This window comes from Camelus bactrianus, chromosome 2 (genome assembly GCF_048773025.1).
Source record: "Camelus bactrianus isolate YW-2024 breed Bactrian camel chromosome 2, ASM4877302v1, whole genome shotgun sequence".
NCBI classification, from domain to species: domain Eukaryota; kingdom Metazoa; phylum Chordata; class Mammalia; order Artiodactyla; family Camelidae; genus Camelus; species Camelus bactrianus.
This window is the reverse complement of record NC_133540.1, coordinates 122199318-122227245: the sequence shown is the minus strand read 5'-3', so window position 1 is coordinate 122227245 and position 27928 is coordinate 122199318. Positions and strand designations below refer to the sequence as shown.

The following is a 27928-nucleotide window of genomic DNA, read 5'->3' as shown; positions in this document are numbered from 1 at the left end:
ATTTCACCAAGGTGGAGGCCCCTGAATTTTATTTAGGTTAATTTCCCATACTCTGACAAGCAAATGTCAGCAATAAGTCTAAAGTAGTTGCTACTTTCTGTTCATTAGGTCCAATCAGCATAATGTTGATGTAACAGACCAGGGTGATGTCCTGTGGGAGGGAAAGGTGATCAAGGTCCTTGTGGACTACACGATGACGGAGGGCTGGAGCATTGATATTTTAGCCCGGCCAGCTGAAAGTAGACTGCTCCTGGTGGGCCTGATGGATGGGAATGGGGAATGGGCATTTGCCAGGTCAATAGTTGCAAACCCGGGGATGTATTTATTTCCTCAAGCAATGAAACCATTTCTGGTACAACAGCTGCCAGAGGAGTCGCCACCTGGCTCAGTATTTGATAATCCACTGTCTTTCTCTGAAGTCCATCTGTTTTCCACAGGGGCCAAACAGGTGAACTGAATGAGGATATGGTGGGAACCATCACTGCTACATAATTGAAATCCTCCATGGGGCGTTAATCTCTGCTAGTCCCCTGATTGTGCTTTACTATTTTCCTAGGTTTCCGAGGCTTTCCTAGTGGCTTCCACCTGGCCTTTTCTACTGTAACAGCCCTCACTTCACAAGTCAGAAAACCAACGTGGAAATTCTGACAGTGTCTGAGTATGCCTGTTCCAATGGCACATTCCAGAACTGGAGAAATAATCAATGATGGTTTGGGAGACTCACTGGGACCACTATGGGCAGATCTGAGCTAAAACTCCATTGATCACCTGACCTCTGTAAGCCCCTGCTCTGACTTGGTGGACCACAGTGACATTGGGATCTCCTGGAATCAATTCAATTGAGAGCCAATGTCCAGTAGTCTTTGAGAAGGATGATCATTTCTTTTTCCCGTGAGGTCACCCTAGTAAAAGGCCATGGGTATCTTTGGGAGAAGACTTGGAGAAAGATGAACAGTTTAGATTTTTGCAAGTGTGGTGGGGTCTTTCCCCAAGAGGACTCATCCACCCTTTCATTCAAGGGGCTCTGGGTCTGTAAACTTCCTCAAGTTTGGAAATTGATTGAGGGGCTGTTACTTGTTATTGGTGACTCATGAGGCCTCTGTTCAGCTGACCTGTAAACACTTCCTCCACTGACAGAGATGGTAAGAATTAAACTGCCCGTCTGTTTTCTGCCAGGGACGCCATCACCCTCTGTGAGCCAGACGGCTCTCGTTCCTGCCTTCACTCCGCTGCCCATGAGGTAACCGCACCCTCCTTATCTCTCTTGATCCTAGTGCAGCCGCCCCGTCTCTGCTGCCCTGGGATCCATTTATCCCCGTTGGATGCAGGAACCCAACGTTAGCGGTAGAAGCTTCCACTGTAATTTCTGACCTACAAAGAGTGGCCACACAGCTCTTCAAGGACGCTGGGACTCCCCCTCACAAATATATTTCTCCCAGTCAAGGTGAAAATGCCTCGTGGCTTCCACCACCCTCTGGGTGGGTGAGTAGGTCTCACATGATAAATCCACTCTAACATTCCAGCATCCCTAAGACTGTGGATCCCTTCCTCTACTGTATAATAGATTTTTATACCACATAATATTTTTACTCAAGATCTTGTTGTCTTTTGTGTATTTATTTCATGATCTGAAATCTATTTCAATAAAAAGCTTACTTTTGAAAAGTTTAGAGTTCTTAATTGTTATTTGCTGCTGTGATTTTAAGTGTTATAACTCTGATCCAAACCTACAATCATTATGTATATTTACATTCTATTCACATCTTGTCTCTGTTGACAATTCTTTTTTAATATTTCCTTTGCCAAATTCAGGTCCCAGAGTCAGAATATAAGTGTTAGTATGTCTTTTATACCTAAACTATTTTGGGGGTTTTCTTGACAGCTCTGGGAAATACCAAATATTTGCTCTCTCATGTTAGTAAGGAAGATACTAGGAAATAATTAGCATTTCTAGATTTAATTGGGTCAATACCACCATATAAAGAGAATTCAAACAAAAAGAGAGTCTCAACTCCTCCTGGGTTAATTATGCATATGTAATTCCAAAATGTTGTCAATATAAATAAGTTTCAGCAACTGTATTACTCTCGGATTGCATAGAAGCCAACTTAAATTCATATGTTCAAAGACTGGCATACTCGTCAACAAATTGATTCATTTTTTTCCAAAAGAAATATTTTGTTTCTAGGTTTGATATAACTTTTCAGCAGAAGACAATCATAACACACATTATAGGATAGATTAGAGGACTCTGAGGACATTTCCATGCTCCTGTATTACTGTCATAACAAACCTGGTGGCTCAAAGCAGTATTGTCTCATGCCTCTGGAGGAGGGAGGTCTGAAGTCAAGGTGTGAGGCGTCTTGGTTCTTTCTGAGGGCTGTGAGGGAGAATCCGTTCCATGCATTTCTCCTAGCTTCTAGTGGTTTGCTGGAAATCTTTGGTGTTCCTTGGCTTCTGCTGAATCATTCTCATCTCTGCCTTTATCTTCACATGTCTTCCCTGTGTGTCTGTGTCTACATTTCCCCCTTCATGTAAGGACTCCGGACATATTGGATTAGGAGCTGACCTTACTCCAGTATGACCTCATCTTAAACAATTACATCTTCAACAAACCTATTTCTAAATAATGTCACATTCTGAGGCCCTGGGGGTTAGTATTTCAACATATAAATCTGGGGGGATAAAGATCAATCCATGACAGCCTTCATGTTCATAATACGTTCTTACCCTCAGTGTAATCTTTGACTAAATCCTATAAAACTGTTATGCATTATATACCACAGTGGAGAATTCCATTCTCCTTCACTCTAATATTGTGGGATCTGGAATACTTGAACAGGAAACACTCTTTATTTTTTATCTATTTATTTTTTATTGAACTATAGTCAGTTACAATGTGTCAGTTTCTGGTGTACACATAATGTCCCAGTCGTGCATATACACACATATATTCATTTTCATATTCTTTTCCATTAAAGGAGGAAACACCTTTTATCATCTAGAGGTAGTGTCTGCTTCTCCCTCAAGTATGCCCAAATCAGCACTTCTTAAGCTGCAGAGTACATTTCCTCATCTGGGGAATCTTGGTAAAAGGCAGCGTCTGACAGCAGACCTGAGGTGAAGCCTAAGAGTCTGTTTTTCTAACAAGCTCCTAGATGATGAGGAGGAGGATGTCGATGACAATGGTGATCTGAGACTCACACCATGAGTAGCAAGGACATAAAGGTGACTCCACAAGCCATGGGTCAGAAATTAAGTCACCTGGGAAAATTTTCAAGAAAAAGCAAATAAATAAACAAACAAACCAGTTGCCTCAGCAGGAGACGGTACCAGGTAGTCTTAACTATTGACATCGTAGGGAATGGACTCATGTGAACAAGTGTTTCATTGTAACCCCACGTCGTAGCCGCAGACACCTGTCAGAGGGCACAGGGAGACAAAGTCGCGTCTTTCCATTTCTTTCAGCCCTGTTGCAAATGACTCTGTGAAAGAGGACTCATTCACTCAAGATCAGCAGAACAAGAATCAATTACCTAGGACTTAATGAGTTGATTTAATTGTGGTTAATAGCCATGAGAAACCTATTTTGTTCTACCTCTAACCCTCAACTTAACAGTCTATATTTGGACTGAGTGGGATGAAAAATTCTTTAAATGGTATGTTATTCTGACTGACACCACAGAGTAAAAAATACCCCATAAAAGATCCTAAAATAGGTTATAAACTAATATAATAAAAATGATTCTGTAAAAATAATATTTTCTGCTGCTCCATGCCACCTCCTCCATGCAGACTGCAGCTGGAGTATTTTATGCTTATGCCCTCAGTGGGGGAGAGGGGATGTCTCATAAAAGGAAACTGACCAGAGTCAAATTTTTGGCTTTGAAGTTTCAAAAACCAAGTTCAAGGATTAGTCATTACTTGGGAGATTTGGAAGAATAAGCCATAATTCAGAGTCAAGGTCCAAATGTGAGTGCAAAGACACAGTGTCTTTGGATTCCTATTTTGCTTGTGAACATTTCTTAATTACATGTATTTAATCACCAAGTATTTTTAAGAAAATATCAGAAGTATTATTGTTGGCTGGGATTAATTACTTTAAGAAAATCTATTACTTTTTGTACAAATTACAGACCAACTGATCATTCCCAATCATTATCTGCCTGTCCCACCATACAGGTCTCAGGGCAATGTCACAGCCCTGACATTCACACTCTCATTCATCCCTTCACACTCTCCGGGATGGTTGCCCCAAGCCATATGTGGCCATCGAGGACTTGAAACGTGGCTGGTCTGCATAGAGCGGTGCTATAAATGTTAAAATTGCACCAGAATTTGAAGCATTTAGCATAACAAGAATGTAAATGATCACACTGATATTTGTTATAATCATTGCCCATTGATAATATTTCTGACATACTTGGACATTTTAATTTTTATATAAATAAAAAGACATTATTAAATTTAATTTCACTTGCTTATTTTTATTTTTTTTTTAAATGTGCCTGCTAGGAAATTTACAATTTCCTATGTGACTCACATTATATTTTTATTGGATGACACTGCTCACTCATGTCAATCTCCTTTTCTTTCACCTGAAGATATATCACTGCTTAATATTTTCCATGTGGAAAAAAATTTTTTAATTAAAAGTTAATTTTTTAAATACGGACACTCAATGATTAGATAATGATGAAGTCGAACATTTCCTGACAGGGTGTACTGGAAATTACATAGAAAATGTCTTACATCTCACTTCCTGATGGTTGGGAATGCTCAGCTGGTCAGTAATTTGTACAAAAAGGAACAGATTTTCTTTTAAGTAATTAAGGGCAAGCCAATCATGCCTGTGATATTTTCTTTAAAATGCTTGGTGACTAAATACATATAATTAAGAAACTTTCTCAGGTGACAGAGGAATCCAAACAATGAGGAAAAAAAGATTCTGACTTTTTATCTTTGATGAGATTTATTAGCTAAGTCATAATCTTACCTAATGCATTAAAATAGGATAATTTGGCAAGGCATTCTTTACAAAAGGACAATTTATTAAAGTATTGGGGATGTAAAGGGACAGTGCATTCATCAAGCACCAGTAGCACCTGAGATTTTTTCACATTTAGTCCTGAGCTGGCCATGTAGAAAGGAACTGTAGCCTTCATTTAGGGATCCAGATGGTTGTAGAGATCCTCCTAGGGGTGGAAGCAGGAGAATGAATGCTCTGATTTCACTCCCTGTCCTCCAGTTTCCTGCTGGGGTTCTCCACTGGCCAAACCCAAATGTAACCCAGAGGGCATGGGGATGATGCCAGTCCACACTGATCAGCTTCCCAGAGTATATAGTGGAGATAGGTGGAGAGGACATCTGTAGGGACCTATGGGAGATACACAGCATCGTCTGTCTTTTTAGATCATTTGTCATATTGCTAGAAACATTGGTCATCCTTGCTCCCCTCCTCCCTCTCTTTCCAAATAAAGAAACTTTTAAAATTAAACCTTGAAATCAGAACAGGATTAGGAAACAAAAATTCACTCACAATCAGCTCTCCATTTCTCACACACTGCGTGCTGTCCCTGTAAAAGGGAGCAGGACCCTGTCCACCCCACCCCACCTCCGCACCCCCAACTCCTGCCTCTCTTTTATAGGAAAGCTGAAGTCTCCCAGGCCTCCCTGAGTCATAGAAGAGCAGGCTCAAGCAGCTGATTAGGGCAAGCCTGCAGGAATTGGGTGATGGCCACGACTCTGACCACCTATCTCCACAATTAACTGAGATTACTCCCCCATTGCCCTTTAGAACTTTCAGGACTGAACAGAAACTTTGGAGATTTTTTGGAGGTGACATGCTGGGTCCACCAGATTGCAGCCATTCTGGTTAAAAGCAACTTTCCTTCTTGTTACCAAGGCTTTTGCCCCCAGGATCATATCCTTGTCCCTCCCTCTACTAGAAACCTATTACTCTTGTCTAAGTCTCAGAAGGTAGCTGCAGAGAAGAAACAAGAACTGGTTAGAACCTGATGGAGTCAAAGATAGTGAAGGATCTGACTTCAGCCCTGGATCTTGGGTCTCATTTTATCCTCATTGTAATATATTAGCTGCTAAATGACACAGCCACCAGTTCCACGACAGCTGACGATTGCCATGACAGCAACTGGAAAAGCCCATACAGGGACTGAAAAACTCCAGCAAGGACTGATTGGCTCCATTACACCAGGAACAGGAACTTTACTGGTGCTCTTAAGTCTTACAAGATCCCTGTATGCGGCTTTTGGCAGAAAAGCGCTCTCTGCCTTTGTAAAGAGAGAGCTCTCCACAGGTGGCCCCTTTTGTCTTGTCACTAACCTTGTCACTGCATGCAGTGGGGGATGGCGATGACTCTGACTCTCTATCTCAAAGATTAACTGAAATTATTTCCCTCTTTCCCTTAAAAAACTTTCATAGCCGAGCAGAATCTTCAGAGAAGGTTTTGGGGGGACACCGAGTCCTTCATCTCCCCAGATTGCCAGCATTCTGATTAAAAGCAACTTTACTTTCTACCAACGTTTGCCGCCCCCCACCCCACTCCAGTATTGATTTTTGAAAGGCGAGCAGCCAGAACTGAGTTTGGTAACAACCTTATTATGATGAGGAAATCAAGGCTGAAAAGGGTTAAAATGACTTGCACAAGACCTCACAGCTGATAAACGAAGGAGCTGGGTTTCCAAACTACACAGCCTAACTTCAGAACATGTGCACTTCACATCTCTGCAATACTGAACACAGATGATTCTTACCCTCCAGGCAGAGGGGATAAAAGTTCGAGTTAGGTCCTGTTAAGTCTGCCACTGGAGATGCCAGGAGTGAGAAAGGGGGCAAGGTGATATAGTAAGTCTTGAAGAATCTGGAGAAGAGAGATTATACGGTGAAAATAGGGAAGAAATAGGATTTTCTCTCTCTCTCTCTTTTTAAACATTACTTAATTTCAGTCTAGTGGAGAAGAATTTTAAAAGTTAAAATAGACTTGTACGCCTGGTTCACAGAACATTAGAGAAATTAGATATACATATTTAAAGAGAATTTCCTGAATATCCAGCGTATTGTGCTGGCAGCTAGAGAAACAGAAAGGAAAAAGGTATATTCCTTGTCCTGAAGAAATTCACAGCTTAGTGAATATGCATTTGGAGCAGCAATTCAGGTAGGAAGACAGGAGCCACGAGGCCAGGGATGGATTACACGGTCGGCTGTGTTCAGACTGACAACTGTATGTAGTTAGCTATTACCTGAGCAAAAAGTGAAAACCATGGCTTACAGGAGAGGGCGCTAGAAAGGAATGCAGTGGACAGGTCTGAAAGGGCTTGGGTTTTTCACTATGACAACCCAAACTGCTTTGGTGGCATCGCGAGGAGACAGGCATTTCCCCGCAGCATGTTTTATTATTGAAACAACCTGGCGTAGAAAAACACACGTTTTTAAATTAAAATACGGATGTATTATGTAGTTGACTGCAACAGCCTATGAGCTAGTAAAACAGGAAACGAAATTCCACAGCTAGGCAGGCAGGCGGCGCTGGTCCTCTCTGCAGAAGACTTTGGGGAGGGAGTTCGTGGTCCTCAGCCCTCAGAGGATTTAGGGCAAGATACTCGGAGACCACTGAGTTATGGTAAGTGTGCAAGGGAACTGTTAAGAGTTAAGCACGCGGACTGGGAAGAGGCTGCGGCGCAGGTACTCCGAGCCTGTGCTCTCTGCTCCTCAGCCCTCTCTTTCTGAAAAGACCCTCCACCAACTGCCCCTTTGTCACCGGAGAAAGCACTTCTAAAGCTCTCCGGCTGCCCTTTTAACACCTGGCGCCTCGTTGCCAGGGCAACGCTTCTCCGCGGGGCGCGCCTGAGACGTCCCTGCTATTGGCTTAGAGGACGCAGCGTGCGTCTGACGTCACTGGCGGCGCCGCCCGATCCGGGGACCCTGTGAAGTCTCACGTTCCGAGTTCCCCGGAGGCCGGTAGCGTGACTGGTGGCTGTTGGCCGAGAGCGTACCGGGCAAAATCCCCACGTGGGGTGGCAGCTGGTGCGCAGATCCCGGCGGGAGAGAAGCGGTAGGAACGGGTGTCTGGAGCCGTGAGCCGCGCGCAGGTGCGGGGAGCCGCGGTGCCCCCCGTACTCTCGGCGCAGGCGGCTTCCTTGCTGGCCTGTTGCTAGGGCCGGCGGACCCCGTTGCTAAGGAGCCTGGAGATGCTGAACTTCAAGAGCGCTTCCTTCCTGGTCGGGCTTTGGCCAAGAGTTGCTTTTGTCGGCCTTAATTGAAACTGGCCGCCTTTACCCCACTCTCCCCAACCATCTCCATTTTTTCCTCCCTCCACTACCTCCTCATTTTCTAACTTTGACAACTTGGCCCTGAATGGTCTTAGGTATTTGGAAATGTATGGTGTTGGAGGGGGAGGGCTAGGAAAATGGAAGGCAGATAGAAGACCCTTAATACTGGCTCTTTGGAATTACTTTTTGGTGAAAAGGGGTTGGGTAGGTGGATATTGGGCTGTTTCTCCGTTCTTTGGAATTCGAAGGAGCTTTAGAGATGGAACACAGCTTCTTTAGAGGGGGTCCTATTACACTTTTTGGAACTTTCCAAACACCAGATTAGAGAGTAGGGAAAAAAAATGTGGACCCTGCCTCTGAGCATTTAGCAAGTAGTTTAGCAAGTAGTTCAGTGCAGTGGTCTCAAAGCCAGATGCGGGAAGAAAATGCAAGTGGGAAAAAGAGGTTATATGAGCTGTCCAAAGCAATGAAAGAGAAGTGTGCTTTCCTAGCATTGACGCAGATGCCTATAACCCCTTGTAGATGACCCGCAGCAATGGGGCCCTGCTTGGTTGGTTTGCTCTCTGGTGTTGTGACATAGTTTAGGTGTTGGGGTTAAGTAGTTTTATGGCTTCTCGTGTCTTTTTAGAATCCATATTGTTTTATAAAAGAATGAGGGGTGACCTTCATAGTATGTATAATACAGAATAATTCTTACTTTTTCACTTCCTTCCACCATTATCCCTTTACACCACCCTCCACGTGTTATTTAATGAAAAAGCACTCAAAAGAGTTGAGTGTAAAATGAATTAAGCTTTTTTCCTTTACAAACAACTCATGCTCCAGGTTTGCTGTCAGTGGCATGTTCCCAGATGTATGTTATTTTTCAAAGTTGAGCACACTTAAGTTGTCTTTAAGGTAAAGGGTGGTACTTTTAACAATAAAAAACTAACTGATTTGGAAAGAATCTCTTTAACATAGGGTGTTTTGAAAATGGACATAGAATTGTTTGCATCCTTGTGTGTGTATGTTTTGATACTGTTGCTGAAAATTACATAATTATATTACACATAAAAACTATCCTGTAGACTTCCTTTGGAAGCTCAATTTTCTAACAGGTTTTTCAAAGGAAGAGTTTCAGTGGCTTCTTGAACTTATTCAAAAATATAACACAGCACTTTCCCATTAGTACCTTACAAGAACAGCTATTTGACATAAAGGAAGATAGAAACTGAGTTGTTCCAACAACAACTTCTGCAGAATTGGTAGGTAGTGTTGAAAAATGTGCATCAAGGTTTGGTGTGGTGAACTGTCCTCTTTCTATGTTTGTGTGTAGGCATCTTTGTGATGCATCTTGACAGCTATGACAATTGACAACCACAAGAAGCTGAACTTAAATCAGATCTTCAAATTGACAGCACAACTGTTAAAATTTTCGAAAAGTAGGAAACATTAAGTTACATTAGTTACACTATTGTTAGTAATAGTAATACTAAAAAAAACCACTTTGTACGATTATAAAGAATATGCTAATAGCTAAAACTGTGTGCCAAGCGCTTCTCTAAATGTTTTACATATATTAACTTACTAGTTTTCATCAGCTTTTAGAGTAGATTGTTACTCTATCCCCAGACTTGAGGAAACTCAAATTTCCTTGACATAGGTTTTTTGTTTTTTGTTTTTTTTTTTAAACAGAAACTTAGATCATACTGTTCCCCATCAGGAGCTTCTCAAAACAGAAACTAAGTACAATAGTAAGTACTTGTTGAATAATCACTGAAATGCAATATTAGGTCGACATAATTAAAGCCTGCCTTAGCTTCTCTGAGAATATTATCTGACAAATTTAGTGAGCTATTAATTACCATATTTCTAGACAATGCCTTTGGGATGAATGTGATGTGTGATACTGAGGAGTTAATTCCTCTGCTGGAAGGAAGATGAGGAAATTAGGTCAACGTATTAAATCAAGAAAATTGAAATTTAAAATTATTCTGTGTACAGAAATAATCTTACATTTAGTGTATCTTTACAAGGTACTTTGATCTGGTCACAGCCTATTTGAAATATTTTGGGGCTGAGTGTTACTGCATGGAACTTTGTCCTCCTTGTGAAGATTTCTAATTTGTCAAGTAAATTAAAATCATCTCATGTGAGGAATCATTTAAGAAAGCATCAGTGTTTATCCTGAAGAAGAGAAAGCCGAGCAGTTGAGAGTCATGTCCTCAAATACTTGAAAAGCTGTCATTTGGAAGTGGAAGAGGACTTGGACTTTACCTGTGTTTCCTTAAGAGAAGATCTTGCAGTGTAGTTAATGGGTAGTTTGTGTGTGTGTGTGTGTGTGTGTGTGTGTGTATAGAATGACTATATTAAAGACTTAAAGTGGGAAGTGCTCTAGTGGAAGAATAATTGGAGTGTCAGATAAGTGGGGGAACGGAGTAATCAAGTAGAAAAAGAAGGAAGCAGTACAGAAATCAGAGTGTACACTTTAGAAACAAGATCAGAAAAGGCTGCGTGGAACTTGGGATGGGAGCTAGACCTAGAAATGCCAGCAGGCATTTGAGTGTGTGAGTTGGGGTATGTGTGGTGGAAGATTCCTTGAAATAATTTGATTAGGCTGGAAATCACCATGAACCAGAGCCCTCCCGTTAGCAGAAAAGAGGAAATTGTGAAAGAGGAAGAAGTGAACCACCATTTACTGGGTGAGCAACTTAATATATTATCTTATTTACTTTTCAGTAACAGCTTTGATAGGCTTGTGTTATCTCCCCCTTTTTAATAGGTCAAGGAATCGAGGCTTAGGGAGATTTAAATAATCTGCCTAAACTCATAAAGCTGTAATTGATAGAGATGAGATGTAGACCCAGATCTGAGCCTGAAGCTCCTTCTGCCTCATCACACACTGATCACATCTGTAGCATTGAGTATAGAAAGTGGAGGAAAAGGAGACATCAGTGTTCCCAAATTTTTCAGCCTAAGGGACCAGAAAACTGGTGGTACCTTGGAATGACAAGGGGTTCATAACCTCAGTGTGGTAACCTCAGTTTTGGTTATGTTCAGTTTAAGAAACTTACGGTGCATTTAGTGGAGAGTTCATTATGTCACTGGAAAAGTAGGGCTTGATGTTAGCATTTAGAGCTTTAGGAATATGGAGGCCACAGAAGACAGAGACAGTAGGGGATGTGCCAACCACTTTTTCCAGAAATCAGTCTGTATTTTCTGAATAGAGCCAGAGGATTACAGTGAGTTTCTAAATGTGTATTTTGACAATTTGGATGGGAAAGTGCATATTTTTATACATCTCACTTTCTTACAGATGGTTTTTAATTTCTGATATTTTTATTATTATTGGAGTTGATGCAATTTCATATTTTCTTATTGGCTTTTCAGATATTTTGCTCCATACCGTACCTTTTTAGTGGTTCTTTTACTGTATTTCCTACTCTGTCCTGTTTGGTCTTTATATTGTCAGTGAATCCTCCTCCCCAAAAATGGTGAAATCAAGTTTCATTGAACTGCAGGAGTGAAAGGGAAGCCATGCAGAAATCAGAGTGCCAGAGAGGCGTGCAGCTGAGGAACAGAGTGACAGGTACAGAATGTTGGTTTTTAAACGAAGAGGTGAATTTTGTTAACGACATGTTATTTTATACAGTGGATGCACGGAGAGCTTTCACCTCTTTTTTGTTGATGTTCTGTTTTTTTTTTCCAGATAACTGTGATCAGAGAACATCATCAAGTGCACAAATAAAACAAAGGACTACAGTTCCACAAAGCAAATCGTTAGTGTCAACCAGTTCTCCAGAACCTGCAAGAAAACTTCATCCTCGGCCAAGTGATAAACTGAACCCTAAAACAATTAACCCGGTAGGTACAGAAGAGATTCCTGACTCAGTAGATTTTCCAGAGTAATAGGTACTTACACTCTATTGAGCCATTCTGCGTGTTCTCCCAAGTTCCTTTTGTTTGTCAGTTTTAAGCTAGTGGTGAAGGAAGGCATATGATGACCATGGTGAAGAATGGAGATAGTGTTGTGAGTGTGGAAGTGAGGGGTAAAGTAGAAATTACCAGTTTGGGTACATCCTAGCATATTCATAGATGACTCTTGTGGAGTCTAAAGTCAATTATGTATTCATTTTCTTTTTTTTATTCACTATGGTTATTATTCTTCCTAATATCAATGAATAAACTTGTATTCAATTGCCATAGGATGAATTACATGCTTTCATAGTTGCATAAAGATCTCTGACCATTTCTCTGTGATGTATAAAGTAGCTCCAGCAGAATTCCTAACCACAGTACTCACTTTCTTTTGCCTTCTCACAGCAGTTTAATCACATTTAACAAACATAGAAGTGCATAATTGTGAGTTTCTAGGTCAGTGGATTATCCAAAAAGTGAACACACTTGGGTGGCAACACCAGATGGTAACCAGCCTTACAGAGGGTAAGATGATAATGGTGTCAGCCTTTAAAGGGGACTATGAGAGTGGCTGAGATGCGGACTTTGAGGGCAGGTAAAATCTGGCAGTTCCTTAGGAAAGGATGCAGTGAACTATCCAAAGGCGGAAGGAGATTGTCTAACTTTATAAAAGAAAACTAGAAAATAGTTTAAGCGTGTATGTTCCTTTGCTTCTTTCTGTATGTTTCAGTGTCAAGGAACTCGAACACCTGAAGAATGTCCTGATACCTCCTTGTCGGTGCTTCCTTGTCTCATACTTAGTTGAGAGCATTTATGGTGACGCTTCAATTTTCTTCCTCTCTTTAAGAAAAAACTTTAAGTAGTAGGATTGAGCGGCCCTACTCTTAAATTTTATTAAAAATTAAGGAAAGCCTTTGGGAAATAATGATTTGACCTGAGAATAGGGTATATTAGAAAAGAGATATAGAAGCTCCCAATCCAGGACGAATCCGTTGGAAGTCGGGATGGTGGTTAGCTTTCAGGGAGGGGTGGGTAGGCGCTGGGGGGAGACGCTGCGGAGGCTTCTAGGGCACTGGTGACGTTCAGGGTTTCCGCCTCAGTGTTGTTACACAGATGTGTTCACTTTTTGAGAACTCACTGATTTATACACTTAAAATTTTTGTGCTTTAATGTGCCTAAATTTTAAGTATCTTACTTAAACATAATTTTTAAAACTTACGTTTTTCTCAGCACAAATTATAATTAGATAAATGAAACATTAGTATTGCTGTCACTTGTCACCCAGAACATGGATTGAGCTAAGATACATTAATCTTCTATTAGAATACCATATTTTAACGAGATGTCATATATGTATCTTTACTTAAAACATAAGTGTTTTTCCAGAGGGAAAAGGGTTAAACTTAAACATTTAAATACATTTTTCAATTACTGAATGTGACTTAAAAAAATTTTCTTAGCTAGTTATATCTTTAAAAGAGGTTAGTAAGTTTATATTTTGTAATTTAGACAACTGTGTTTCATTTGATTATGTTCAAAGAACCATGTAGTAAAATACTTAACTTTTTGTGCCTCAATTCAGTTATATTGAAGTTATGTAAGCTGTGATTTGCATAGCTACTATGATTGATCATCTTTTAAATTGTCTTTGAGAGTGCATACAGAATTAATTTATTCTTAAAATAATAGATAGAAAAGCTGGCAGTTGGGAAGTTACATATCCGGGCAGACACATCAGGGCATGTGTTGGTGAGAGTCTTGCTCTGTCTTCTGCTCTATCACCCCTGCTCATCCTCAGCCTTTGATTTTTATAGAAGCTTAAAACCAGATTGGAGAAACTACAGGTTCTCTGACCATCCAACTATTCATGTTTGAGTGGAGCACAAGTAAGAGATGTGCTAGAGGGTGAAAGCAAACATCCTTGCTCTGTACGTGACACCTTGTCTCCACTTAGCCCTCACCTGAAACGTCACAGATGGGGAGGGGTGGAAGAGTGTGTTACCTTCGCTGTGTTTGTTTATAGTATTTATATTTAATAATATTTGTCTACAGCATGTTTATTTTATACATGGTTTCTGCTACCTTCAAGTCTTCTGAAACAAGGATAAAAGGGAATATACAAAATGCTGCTGTGGTTGTGGTTTCAGTATTGAGAGGACTGAGCGTGTTTCTCCGCCACCTTTCTGAGTAGAATGATGCACTGGATACAAGCGCTGTGGCTTGGAAGTCAGGGTGTCTGTTTGCCTCCAGCCTCAGCAGAATTAAAATTGGTAAGATATCACAAAGTGGAGGTGATAGTAATGTTTACTGTATTCTTGTCATTTTTTGTTTCAGTTTGGTGAACAGTCACGAGCCCCGTCTGCATTTGCAGCTATTTACTCTAAGGGAGGCATTCCTTGCAGGTAAAAATCAATACAAGTCGTAACTGACTATATTATTCAAAAAAATTGAGTAAAATTAATACAGTCTTCAGTTTAAATGTACTGAAAGTTTTATTTACTAGGGAGGTTGGAATGAAGGTGACTTACTCATACTTTGGCTGTTGGATTGGTATAGATCCTGGGACATTGTTGAAGAAAATCATCTTAATTCCAACGTAGGATTACTGATAAATCCACGTAAACCAACAAATAATTTAAGAAATTGAATGAACCAGTTTCTGAAATGATTTTAGCCTTTATGGACTTGGGCAAGTTTCAAATAAATAATTTTCTTTTGTTTGTGAACTGGAATTTGACCATTTAATGAAATTGCTTCATTATTTTTTGAAATTATATTTTAAAAGTTCAAAATTTCAAAAATCGCAAATTTATATTTATTGAAATTATATTTCTTAATGAATGTATATAGCTGTTTTGTTTAGTTTTGATATAGTTCTTGCGACCTTTCTGGACAGACATCAAAACTATTTTAAAGAAAACAATACAGATTACTAATAGAGTGATATCATTTTAAGATTTCACTACTGAGAAACGTTAACATCTTCTAAGTATATCCAGTTTTATCCTGTTCTGGGTAATAGAAAATTTTGTTTTCATTGTAGATGTTGTGGAATCACAACGTTCTTTTTGTTGTTATTGCTGTTGTTCTAAAATTCAAGGAATGTAGTTTTTAATGCTATTTTCAGATTTGAAGGACTATGGGTGAAAAATAAGCTCAGGAAGCATTCTTTAATTTCTTGTTGTTACCATTTTGTACTTGAAACTCTTTTAAGGTTTTTATACCTCCTTCCCTCCGAGCAATTTATTATTGCTAAAAAACAATGTTACTGAGGCTTCTTGATATTATGAAAATTACACAAAAGAGGGTGTCAAATTGAGAACATTGGAGAAGGAGTGTGAAGTGACAGCTGAGGGGGATGAATAAGTTCATGGCCACGAGTGTGATGATGGTTCCACGGATGTATTCATACATCAAAGCTTACCAACCTTTTCACTTCACAACGACGTCCTTTTATTGCATGTTAGTTATGCCTCAATAAAGGCCATTAAAAAAGAAGCAGCAGCAGTGGCTCTAATTCAAGGGGGTAGCACTTCAGTCACCCTGCATGGCCGTCTCACCTTCCTGGCCTCTGTGTTCTCTTTAACAGGGACAAAACCTGGCTTGCCTTTAGATTATTCACGTTAGAGTGAAATGATCTATATCTGAAAAATAATGTTACTTATTAAAAAATTAATTCTAATTATTACATTTTGTTTGTGTATTTTGTGATATGCTTGCTATATGTTTGTCTACAGTTCACCTATTTTGTTATAATTATGACTGTAACATATCAAATGTAACGTTTGCATTAAGACGCAAATAGCAACATGCTTGAACTCCAAAACTGTAGACTTAACAAATGTGGAATTGTTTAGTTTTGCCACCAAATAATTTTGTTGAGAGAGTATGAATTTGCAGGATTATAAATACAAGTATATATTATTGCTTTATAGGATGCTTTTGTAATATTTAAGGTCATGGTATTTTACGTATTACAAAATAATTCTAATATGGTTATGTTCTAGAAAGAATATGTATATTTTAGATAATCACTGCTTAATATATAATAATTATATTGCTTTTGTTACATTCGCTTTTATATTTTAGATTGGTCCATGGTTCAGTAAAACACAGATTACAGTGGGAGTGTCCTCCTGAAAATCTTCCATTTGATCCTCTTCTTATTACTTTAGCTGAGGTAAATAAACACTCTATCCTTTCTGAATGTTTATGGGGGAAATTTTTTTAATTGCATTAAGTGTTATCTTGTAACTCATTAGTAAATCTCATTCTTTACTTTTGAAATAAAAGCCAAACAACAGATATTAAAACACCATGCTCCCTTAGGAACTAATTATGATTGTTATATGTTTATTAGAAACTGATTAACCAGCTTTATAAACATGAAATGAGTCTGCATGGGGATTTGTAGATAAGTGGATGAAATATTCATATTTAATTACTTAAAAAGTGCTTGGAATCCTATTGAACTAGTTAAATCAAGAGAACATCCGGTGTTTAAACTTATACTGCATCAGATAACAATGACTAGTGGTCCCTTTTTATAGAACCAGCCACGTTTAACATGATATGCTTCTTAGGGAACTGATATTAACTACCTAAACATTCTTTCGGAGAATTCTCTGGACTTTTGCCTACTTGTACATTTGAAGTAGAATATCATGGAGATGGTTTTTGTAGAGGATTTTAGGAAAACCTCTGATAGATTCCTTTATATTGTTTAACACTTGTGTCGGGAAAAAAGGTGGCAGAATACTAGCTTGTAGTGAGTCAATGATATCTTCTGTGAATTTCATTATTTGTAACTTTATAGAGTCAGAAGTTGAGAAATGAATTAACCAGTTGTCTTATAGTTAAACTTTTAGATACTTATCTTCTTTAAGAGTTAAGAATCATTTTCGTTGTTGTTGCTATTAAACTAGTCCTTCAATTCGTGCTTAAATTTATTAATTTAAATAGGCAATGCCTCTAGGTTAAGTCATATAGTAGTAAGTAATCTAAATAAAAATGTGACAGTGAAAAAACTCAGACAAAAAACATTTGCTTTTCTTGTAGAACAGTGGGGAGGCCAGGTGGCAACAGAGCAGAAAAAGTAGATACTTTTGCTGATTGAGATTTTCATATTTGTAGTTAATCCTTAGAATATCTAATTCCTCCTTTAGTTTTCCAAGTGTATTTAATCTTTTAAATGGACACAGTAGTTACTACTGAAGACTGCCAAGTTATTTTAGGTCTTAGCTTTTCCTAATTTATACCTCAGCTTGCAGAATTATTTTGGTATAATAAGCAGTGTGTCTTTATGGGTAATCTATTTTGAAATTAAATTTGAATCAAAATCTTTTAAACTTGGTATTAAAAACTAAAGATGTTCTAATGTTTCACTAGTTCTTTTTTAAACTTTAAACTTTTTACATACGGTTTTTTAGATGAATCAAAACTATGATACCTTTGAAAGCATATTCTAGCTAATCACAGAATAGGGGGAGTGCTTTAATTTGGGGCTCTCAGCTTAGTTTATTTTAAATACCTATTTTCTAAACTCCTGTGCTTTTATTTCAGTACTGGGTAAAGTTTTAGCCTTCCCCCCTGCTCATTTAATAATGGGGAAGTAGTGACAGAGCCACCACTGCTGAAATCCATTTCACCTCTTGACCTGAGATTCCTCATCTCTAAAATCAGCAGGATAGGGACACTCCTAAGACCACAGAGCCCATGTTCCAAGGTGGTGCCAGTGTGCTTGGCAGCGTAGTTTTCAAAAGCATGATGGCATCTAGGAAAGGAAGTGTTTGATCCCCATTTGGAAGCAGATAGTTTGGTTTAAAGGACAAATTGGTTGAAAAGCAGTATTTTTAGGCATGAGCCTGGGGCTGGTTATCCTTGTTCACGGATAATAATTAGTCAGGCTGAGGGAATATTGCTGTTGCTTTCTTTGTTTTTATCTTTTCACGCACAAAACATGATGGGTCTTTTATCCTGATTCAAAGCGATCGGTTAAATCGAAAGAGTACTGTCTAATTGTTCCTAATGCATTTAGGGTGAAAGGCATAGTGAGAAGTGGGTTACCCAGGTTTGGGGGTTTTTTAGTATTTTTGACCTTCTGATGTTAAAAATGACATTTGAAATTTTACTATGCATTTTAAACATAGTATAAGATATGTCTTCTAAATATCTTATTAGTATTTAAATATGAGGGAAATGTAGTATTTTAGAAACTCATTAAGCAGGTTGCAAAATCACCAAAAGTAGGGGGTCCAGTAATTATGCATTCATAAAGTGGAGTTTATGAACATACATTTTAGACTAATTTGCTGTGATTTCAGGCAGTGTTTGGGAGTATATACGGCATGTTTTTGGTGCCCTGGTGAGTTTTTTTCCCTTTTCTTCTCTTTATTTCTTTTTGTTTACCTTTCTTCTCCCTCCCATCCCACTTCTTTTTCTCTCTTCTCTTTTTTCATTTAGTTTCTTTTTCTTTATTTCTTTTATTTTTCTTTGCTTCTCCTCTGTTTTTTCCTGTTCCTTTTGTTTTTTTGTTACTCTTTCCCTTTCCTTCTTTCTTTGGTTAGAGATCCTTCCTGTCACGTTTGTCCTATGTTCCACAATTTCTTAGTTTAACTGAAATTGTAATTCCTGAAATTACATTTCACTAATAGGAAAACAATGATAATAAAACTTGATTCTCACTTACACTAGTAAGGAGTGATTTTTTTTTTTTTTTTGCCATTAGCATCACTAAACGGGTAGTAAGTCATGTTTTTGTTTTTGTTTTGGCAGGGTCTGCGAGAGACTAAACATCCATACACCTTTGTGTCAAAGGAGGGGTTTAGAGAGTTACTTTTGGTGGCAGGTGCTCCTGAGAAAGCTGTGCCTTTGCTTCCTAGACTGATTCCTGTGCTGAAGGCGGCCCTGGTGTGTCCTTTATTCCTTTAGACTTTTTATGGTACATTTAGAATATAATATGTCTTTTTTTCCTCCAAATTATATGCAAATTTGTTCTTTGCTTGTGATTTTGATGTGTGTGCAGAATTAGGCCACTGTTACTCAGGGTCAGGTGATTACTTACTGGAAGACACCTTTAGAGGATGTACTAAAGAGAAAAAGGGACATCTTGAGTAATTAGAGAAAATAATGAACTTCAAATCAGCCTTTCTGTATGCTGCAATGTATTTTAATTAATGTTTCGGTCAAGCTGAAAATTGGTTATTTGCTTCTGGGTGACCTGTGCTAAAGGTTATTTCTAAAATTCTGTGTTTGGTTGATTATCTTCTAATTTTGAATGTTCAGTCTTTTTTTCTCCACCTGCTTGTCCTTTCTCCTTACCAATCCCTTCTTTTTCTCTTTCCCTCTCTGCCCATGACACCCATGCTCCCCTAACCAACCAACCTCCACAGGTCCATTTGGATGATGAAGTGTTTGAAAGAGGACTGAATGCTCTGGTGCAGTTAAGTGTCGTCGTTGGTCCTTCTCTAAATGACCATCTGAAACATCTGCTTACAAGTGTAAGTACTGAAAAGATTAGAGAGTGAGTGTGTATATGTATTTCTTCGTGCTGTAATGGCTTCCAGTTAATCATTAAAATGATTCAAAATAAAAAAAAAAAAAAAACCTCATCATCCTAACCAAAAAATATAGATGTCAGACCTAGTTGTTCATAGAACATTTTTACTAGTGGACAGTATTCTCTTTACTTTTTTTTTAAATGAACTCATGTACATGAGCAAAATTTAGAGTTGTAATAATAATAAGCAGAAGTAAAAATAAAAGTAAGGAAGAGTTGAATGGACAAAAATTAATGAACAGTGTAATGATACCATACCCGAGCTGATTAGCTGTGAATTGTAAGCAGAGCTTATACGTATTCGTGTGTAATTGGATATTGCCAAAGCTGTTTTTCACCTTTTTTTTTTCCTTTTTCTTTGTTTTACATTGTAAGTTTTAGTGAGTCTGTAAGTAACATTCAGGATGAGACGTTTTCCCGTTAGGGGTAGTTTAACACTATCACAAACATGTATTGGGGGCACTGTGCAGTTCAGGAGGTCACCAAGACCACCCTTAGGCTGAACAATTTGCTGAAAGGACTCATGAAACTCAGAAAAGCTATTATTCACTGTTACATTTTATCACAATGAAAGGACAGATTAAAATCGGCAAAGGGAGGAGGTGCGCAGAAGCTCGCTTAAGCCTGGGTGTCCAGGGTTCTCACTGCAGTTTGTCATGGCATCACTGCCTGTCCCCCTGTTGACCTTAGTCTCCAGTCTCTCTGGAATTGAACTGATTCCTTGTGGCCCAAGGCCCCACTGTAAGTCACACTGTTGGCATTGACTGTCTGTGTGGCCCAAGGCCCCAGGTAAACAACACTCTCATCTGGCAGGATATTCCAAGAGCTTAGCAGTTTCCATCCAGGAGCAAGGTCCAAACCTTTCTTTATGCAAAGTTACTCCTTTCCTGCACATGCTGATGTAAAGATTAAGGTCCTGGCTGGGATACCTGAAGCTGGGACTTCTCCCTGTGGATGCTCTGTACTTCAGAACCGAGATGTGTATGTTGGTAATAGTTCCACTTTTTTCTTGGACCCATCCACCTGAGAGATCCTAGAACTGTATTTTTAATTTCTTCTACAGATGGGCTAAGACACCCCAGGAACCATCTGGCTAAGCCCATCGGAAGTGGGAGGGAGGTGTGGTGAAAGTTGGTGTGCTGAGGTTAGAAGTGGTAGGAGATAAAGCTGCTGCAGGAAAAAACGGATGTGGGACGTGAGGAGGGCCATGTCCTAGGTCTCCATTGAGACCAAGTGTAGGTCCTTGGCTTCATGCAGGAGAGAATTCAGGAGTGAGCCACAGCTGAGTAAAGGTAGGTTTATTTAGAGAGATACATACTGCATAGAGCGTAGGCTGTTTCATAAGGCAAGAGAAAGGCCATGAGGCGTGGTGTTGCCAGTTTTTATGGGCTCAGTAGCTTCACCCGCCTACAAGGGGGAGGGCTCTTCCAACTACCCTGGGGAAGGGGCTGGGGTTCCCAGGAAGTGGGCCACCACCCACTCTTTGACCTTTTGTGGTTAGCCTTGGGACTGTCATGGCGCCTGTGGGCATGTTATTTAGCACGCTGATGTGTTACAATGAGCATATAATGAAGCACAAGGCCTGCTAGAAATCAAACTTCCCACCATCTTAATCCTCAAGGCCTCCTGGGAGTTGAATCTTCCACCATTTTGGTGTTAATTGCTGTCCCTCCCTGAATGGCTGTGCCCTGCCCCCTTCCCTCCTGTCTCAAAGTCTCACCTTGGGTCTGGTGGGGAGAAGACACAGTGAGAACAGACTCTCACACCTCAACATACAGGAAGTCGGAGGAGAGAAGGAGGAGAGTCCTGGCAGGTACTTGCTTATTACCGTTGGGTCAGCGAGTTGGGTCGTGGCTGACTGATGACAGGAATTTCACACCAATACATAAAATGACTCATTTTAGATTGATTGCTTCGGTCAGACGTTCAGCAGTTTAACCTAAATCTGTTGTTCTCTGCCCGCCCATGCTGTGGCAGGTACTGTGTAAGGCATGGGAACATGGCGCTCAACAAAAACAGGTATGCCCCCTGCCCCCATGGAGACTGGTTTTTGTTTCTGGGGAGAAATAAGTAGAAGGACAGGCACCGAGAGAGCTGGGTGGGGTGAAGAGGAAGCCACGCGTGAGGAGAAGGCTCCTCCCCAGACTGGGGGCTGGTGAGGACCAGAGCCTTCGCTTCCTGCGCACCGTGACAGAGAGAAAAGGCCAGATCAGCAATTAACGGTAGAACTAGTTTTTTGAAGCCTTTCTGGGACAGTAGAGTTAATCTTTGTTCACTCACTTTCTTCCCCCGAGCTCTGCTTTTCCCGAGACACGGACTGACTGAACGGGCCTCTTCCCTTCACCTGGGGGAGGCCCCGGTGGTATTCCACAGAGGAGAGGCCTTGGGAACAGGACCTGTGGGGATTCGCCCCTGGTCTGTTAGCTGCGTGCCCTGTGCCCTGAGGCTCCATTGAGGCTCTGGAGGGCTCCCTCCCTCCCTCACCCACCCCGCCCCACCCCTCCCCCATCAGCCTGGGAGCTCCATTTTCACACCTCATAGATCTCTGTTACCAGAGAGTAGGCCCTTGTCTCCCACAGGAAAGTGAAAGCAAGCTTATTTAGCAAGATACACCCTCCCTAGACAGATTATGGTCTTTCTCAGCAGGGTGAGCTGCCCTGGGTTGTGGGGGTTGCTAGTTTTTATGGGCTGGGTAATTTCCTATGCTAACAAGTGGGAGGATTATTCTGTTCTGTTTGGGGGAAGGGACAGGGATTTCCAGGAATTGGGCCCCTACCCATTTTTTCGGCCTTTCATGATCAGCCTGGGAACTGTCTTGGCACCTGTGGTGCATCATTTAGCAGCTAATGTCTTACCATGAGTGTATAATGAGGCTCAAATTCCCCTGCAAGTGGAATCGTCCACCATCTGGGGCCTAGTTGGTTCTAACCAGTTTGTATCCTACCCTTGATGGTGATGTCATTCTCTTAGCTGTTGTGCCCTGCTCCCTTCCCCCTGCCTCACTCCTACAGTAGATGTTTATTTGAAGAAATGATTCATCTTCTAGAAAAGTAATTTCAAAACCAGTTACTGAACCTATAGACAACTATTTTCTTCATATGCAAAATAAGTCATAGCCTTTCTGAGCTTCGGCTCTGAGAGTCTGACCCTAGGATGGGGATCCTCAAACTTAAAAGAGGAAATAAATGAATCACCTGGGAATCTTGCTAAAAATGCAGAACCTGGGCCTTTGTCCTGAGATTCTGGTAAAATAATTATGGGATGGGACCAAGAATCTACTTTTTCAGAGAGTATCTCCCGTGATTCTGATGGTGGTGGTTCGTGGTCCCCTGCCCGAGGGGAACATGGTCTGAAGAAAGCAAACATAAAACCTGTAAGGGTTGCTTTTACTTGTCCATCCCCAGGACATTGATAAGCCCTGCCTGTCCCCTCCTTTAGAGTTGCTTTTCTCACATATTTAAAATCTTTCTGGGAGTCTCTTCTGACCTCCCTAACCTTTGATGACCTGGCTGGAAGGACCTGTTGCTCAGTGCTCAATGGTGAGAAGCCCTCCTGGGTAACTTCCGGGTCTGGGAAGAGGAAGAACCGGAAACCAAGTCTAGGGCGGGGGCTTTCTCTGTGTTTGATCACTGAGTGATTCTTGCCTGGGCTCCATTTGTATCCCCAGAAAGTGGAGTCATGAGCAAGTCCTGCTCTAGCTGGAACGTTCAGGTCTTCGGATGAGCTCTGCAGACATCGGGAGAACACAGTTACAAGTTGTACCTGAGGACCTGAATTGCCCTCTTGGCTCCTGTTCTTCTCACCTGTGCTCCCCCATCTCAGGGGTCCACCCATCCAAGGAGGCCCCTTCAGGACGTAGCTGGGGGTGATAGGCAGTCTTGCGGGTTTTAGTCTGATTCTTATACCTGTCACTGTTGTTGAATTAATTATTCCTGTAAACATGCTGTTTTGTGTTGTCTCTTCCTTTTTTGATTATAGGAAACGTGTTTAGAGGCTTAGCTTTCCGTCCTAGTCTTCCAGATGCTCTTGGAAATTACGAAATGGGGAAGCATGCAGTTTCTTAGAAAACTTACTCTGCAAAACTTACAGTATGGTAACACTGTAGCAGATTTTGTAGGATTGGCATTATTTCAAATAATCTAAATTTTTTAAACAAAAACAGTGGTGTTTATTGTATACAAATTTTAACGAGATGCTTCATAAAAGAAGCCTTGAAATCTAAGATCAAGTGGGGTTTATGTACTTCCTATACAGTCGAGACGTAATGGTATTATTTCTATTTAGCCTGCTTTTTAGTGAAGTTTTACTTACGTTTATGGAGAATAATGTTCCCTTTTCAAATCATTTATTCCCTTAATCTTATTTTAATAGCTCTCCAAGAGACTAAGGGACAAGAAATTCAGAGAGCCAATCAGCAGTGCGTTGCAGAAGCTGGAGCAGCACGGCGGAAGTGTGAGTAGAACGTTATTCTGTAAGCCGCAATGGTTCACTCTTAGTCATGTCACAGAACTGACTGGGTAACGTGTGTTACCGCGCTTCATACACAGGCAGCCATGTGGAGCTGATGCTGTTATCCTCATTTCAGAGCTCAGGGCTTCTGTCTTGGTGAGGTCAGTTTTTCAGCGCTGGGACTCAGACCCAGGTTGTATGAGTGCAGGGCCTGTGCCCCTGCCCTGTGCTGACCGCGCGGCCCATGTGTGGTACAGCGCTGCAGGATTTTTTCTTTGAAGTATTTTAGGTATTTTTGCTTTGACCTTTGGGAAGTTCAGAAGACAAAGGGATTGACTTAGCTCATTAAAGAACAAGTGGTTTTTTTTTTTTTTTCCTTTCATTTGCCACCTTTTCTGTCTAAATCATTTACAATCTGCGCATCATCAGAGACTGAGATGAGGTTTCCAGGTGGCTGCATTGTCATGTCTAGAAGCACGGATCTGGAACTCGCCCACGTGCACACGCAGAGGAGGGATTCAGCTAACTGTTCTAACTTGCAAGAAGATGCAGGGTTGTGGGGGATTTCATTACTGTCTGTGTATTGTCAATAACTAGGTTAATTGAATTTTTCTTGGAAGTATTTCCATAAAGCAGTGATCTCATCGTGTTTTGGGGATTGCTTTCAATCAGATCTTAATGGGAGTCGCCCGTGATTATCTTACCATTGCAGGACTTACATTCTAGGTACTTTCTAAAGGAATTAATTACATTAAAAAAATTGCGTGACTGAGAAAATTTTTAAATGGCAGGCGTTTTAGTTTAAGCGTTGCCTAAATTACCTAATTTGGCCAATTTCAGTGACTTTTTAAATTGATTATGTTTTCATGATGAATGCCTAGAATAAAGTTTATGAGGAGAAAGTCAGTCCCTCGTCTACTAAATAACGGATTTCCTTTTGGTGCGTGGGTCTCGGGCAAGGGTTAGCACTCCCAACACCTTATTGAGATGCCCAGAATCATCCCACTGTCAATCCAGTGTCCCTTCCCAGCAGAAAGGAAATTCTTCTTGCTTACAAATGTGGTTCCTGTTCTGAAAATTGGAATGCAGAATAATTTGCCCGTTCCTCCTGGTGAAATGCAAGTTAACAGATGTTAAATAACGATGTAAGGCTTGCAGTCTGAAACTCTCTCCCGATGTTTTCACAAGTTCTGCGGCCCGGTGTGGGGGATGGGCAAGCCGGAGGGGCAGGCCCAGCGGGTTGGATTCGTGTGTGTGTGTGTGTGTGTGTGTGTGTGTAGAAGGGATAGTTTGTGAGTAACTAGAAGTTAGACATAGCGCACTAGCACTTGGAGGGGATCACAGGATGTAGCTGACCAATCCGAGGGTCCCAGTGACAGCTAGCACGAGGGTCCTCTTATTGCCACTCAGTCTCATTAGTTTTTAATCATGCTAATAGAGAATTTTAAACAGATTTTGAAGTTAAAAGGGCTATTAAGTATTGTTTATTCCATCAGGCTTTTTCTCTTCTTATTCTCTCCTTCTAATGTCTTACATAATATTTTAATAATAATTGATGTAATTGCAAAAGTCAAAGACTTTCCCTTAATAATAATTATTATTTTTATTATTTTTTAAATTATTATTTTTATTATTATTGTGCTTGCTTTTGGTACTTGATAATCCATCATGAAATTAATATGCTTTCCTTTCTAAAAACTTAAATGTTCATATCTTTTCCTTTAAATATTGGAGATGAGTCTTTTGTAATAGATTCTCCTTAATATTATAGTTTCTCATTTCTTGGGGCTTGGGTGTGTCACAATGATAAAAAGACTCAACTTCTGGGGACACCAAAGTATCAGTTCCAGACAGACACAGTGTCATTTTCTTAGAGCTAATCAGTTTACTATCTGCTTAACTTGAAATTGGTTCACTCTTAATCTGATTTAATTTTCTTTCTAAATGATATGTACATTTGTCTTGGAAAAGACACATACTCACACACATCCCAATCTTTATTGAGCCGGTGGGAACTTCTTACATGACAGGTACTCTACTGAGTACATTTTAGACATTAAACTCATTTAATCATCACTGCAGCCTTCAGAGGTAGACTTTACTGTTACCTCCTTTAAAGATCTAACAATTGAGGTGCAGAGAAGTGATTAGCCCAAGATCTGGCAGTGACGTGACTGGCGGAGCTGGGTGCAAGTACCCGTTTCTGCTTCCTGACTACTTCTCTGGTTAAATATTTTTAAAACACACTAAGAGAGAACCTATATTTTATTTAACTCAGGAAAAGGTTCTGCTTCACGTTCCATCTTTCTGCTCTCATTCCATTTTGCTTCTTTGGAGTTTGGAACACTTTTTAAGGCATGCTCCTGCAAATGTCACACCTGTTCGGGGAACCCTGCTTGGTCCTTATGAGGCTACATTGTTTTCTCTTGACAGGGAAGCCTTATGATCATCAAATCTAAAATTCCAACATACTGCTCCATATGCTGCTGAAGAAGGAAGCCAACAAAAATCTTCTTACTCCCGGGTGGCAGGTGTTGAGTGCTGACTGTGGGTATCTCTGGAACCTTTTCAGAGTCACTTCAGTTTATTCTTTTGTAAATCACACACGCCATTCATTATTTACTGGCTTCAGATGAGTATACACAGTTCCACTGAATCACAGTACAAGTTATTCATCAAAAAAAAAAAGAATGGTTAATGATGGAAAACTATTAAAAAAAAAATCTACAATAGTACTATCTTGTGGGGTTTATTTTTTCATATTTTTATGGTTTGCGTGAACAGCCATTATTGGGGTTTATGGTGAATGTGTTTGTATGGACTTTCTAGTGCCATTTTTGTACAAATTATTTATAATCAGTTTGTAGCTGTGCACTTATTTTTAGACACCTTTCCATTTCCTGGGTTTTAAATTTATCAAGTCTATGGAAATTTAAAATAGTGGGCAAACGTTTGTGAATTCACTGTGAATTATTTTGTAAATACGTATTTTACAATGTAGAATGCTTGGGGAATTTTCTTTCCAAAGTATTCTAGTTTAAGAAAAAAATTTTTCATGTGTAAATTTTCTTATAAATATGTTGTTTATTACAACTTATTAAAACTACCTAAAGTTTAGGTGTTAATTGTATTTACATACATGTTATTTTTGTATTTCATATTCTGAAAATACTGGTATTCAGTACATGAAGATACTCAGAAATTAAAACCTTAAAACTCATATGTATTCAGTGATTTTGTTGTGCTTGCTTACTTATGTTTAACAGTGGATTCAATTTTAAAAGCTTTTCACACATAACTTACAGGCAGAGTTCTGAGTGTTGATGTAGTAGCAGGCGATTCTGGATCATTCCACAGAGGAGCAGAGGGAGAGAGATGGAAGACAAGGAGGAGGCCTTCCAACTCTGGGCAGGAAGAGAGCCCCTGGGGACCTGAGCAGCCACACCACGTCCCTGGACGGAGGCTGACGGGATGGAAATTTGAGCAGCAGTGTTCTGTCCTGCGGCATTGGAGAGCAGCCTTTCTCTGCTCATCCCTCAGACACCTGGAGTCACCTCTTTGTAAGTCTTCTTTCAGGTAATTTAAAATACAAGGAATTTCTCACAGGTCCTCGTTCTCCCCCAGAGCAGGTGTCCTTCCGGGTGGCCTGTCTGCTCCACCCTCTCCTCGGGTCTCTGCTCTCTGGTCACATCCTCTCTCACATCGTATCAGCCTGCCTGCCCTCCGCCTTGCTCTC

At 40.2% G+C, this 27928-nt stretch overlaps 1 protein-coding gene across 12 annotated transcripts; it reads left to right on the top strand.

Moving 5' to 3' along the window:
- Window positions 1-7918: 7918 nt before the first annotated feature.
- Window positions 7919-27412, top strand: PACRGL (parkin coregulated like). 12 transcript variants are annotated; one of them, XM_010963057.3, is made up of 11 exons: window positions 7919-8071; window positions 9963-10021; window positions 10884-10969; window positions 11789-11856; window positions 11977-12131; window positions 14520-14587; window positions 16275-16365; window positions 18960-19094; window positions 19577-19684; window positions 24115-24195; window positions 26626-27412. In XM_010963057.3, the coding sequence occupies exons 4-11, from the start codon at window positions 11805-11807 to the stop codon at window positions 26680-26682; spliced, it is 747 nt and encodes a 248-aa protein (XP_010961359.1). In that variant the 5' UTR covers window positions 7919-8071; window positions 9963-10021; window positions 10884-10969; window positions 11789-11804; the 3' UTR covers window positions 26683-27412. The 12 variants fall into 12 exon arrangements, with proteins under 12 accessions (XP_010961359.1, XP_045378639.1, XP_074205904.1 ...); XM_045522683.2 differs by having other exon boundaries at window positions 11740-11856; XM_074349803.1 differs by lacking the exon at window positions 10884-10969 and adding an exon at window positions 9604-9709.
- Window positions 27413-27928: the final 516 nt, after the last annotated feature.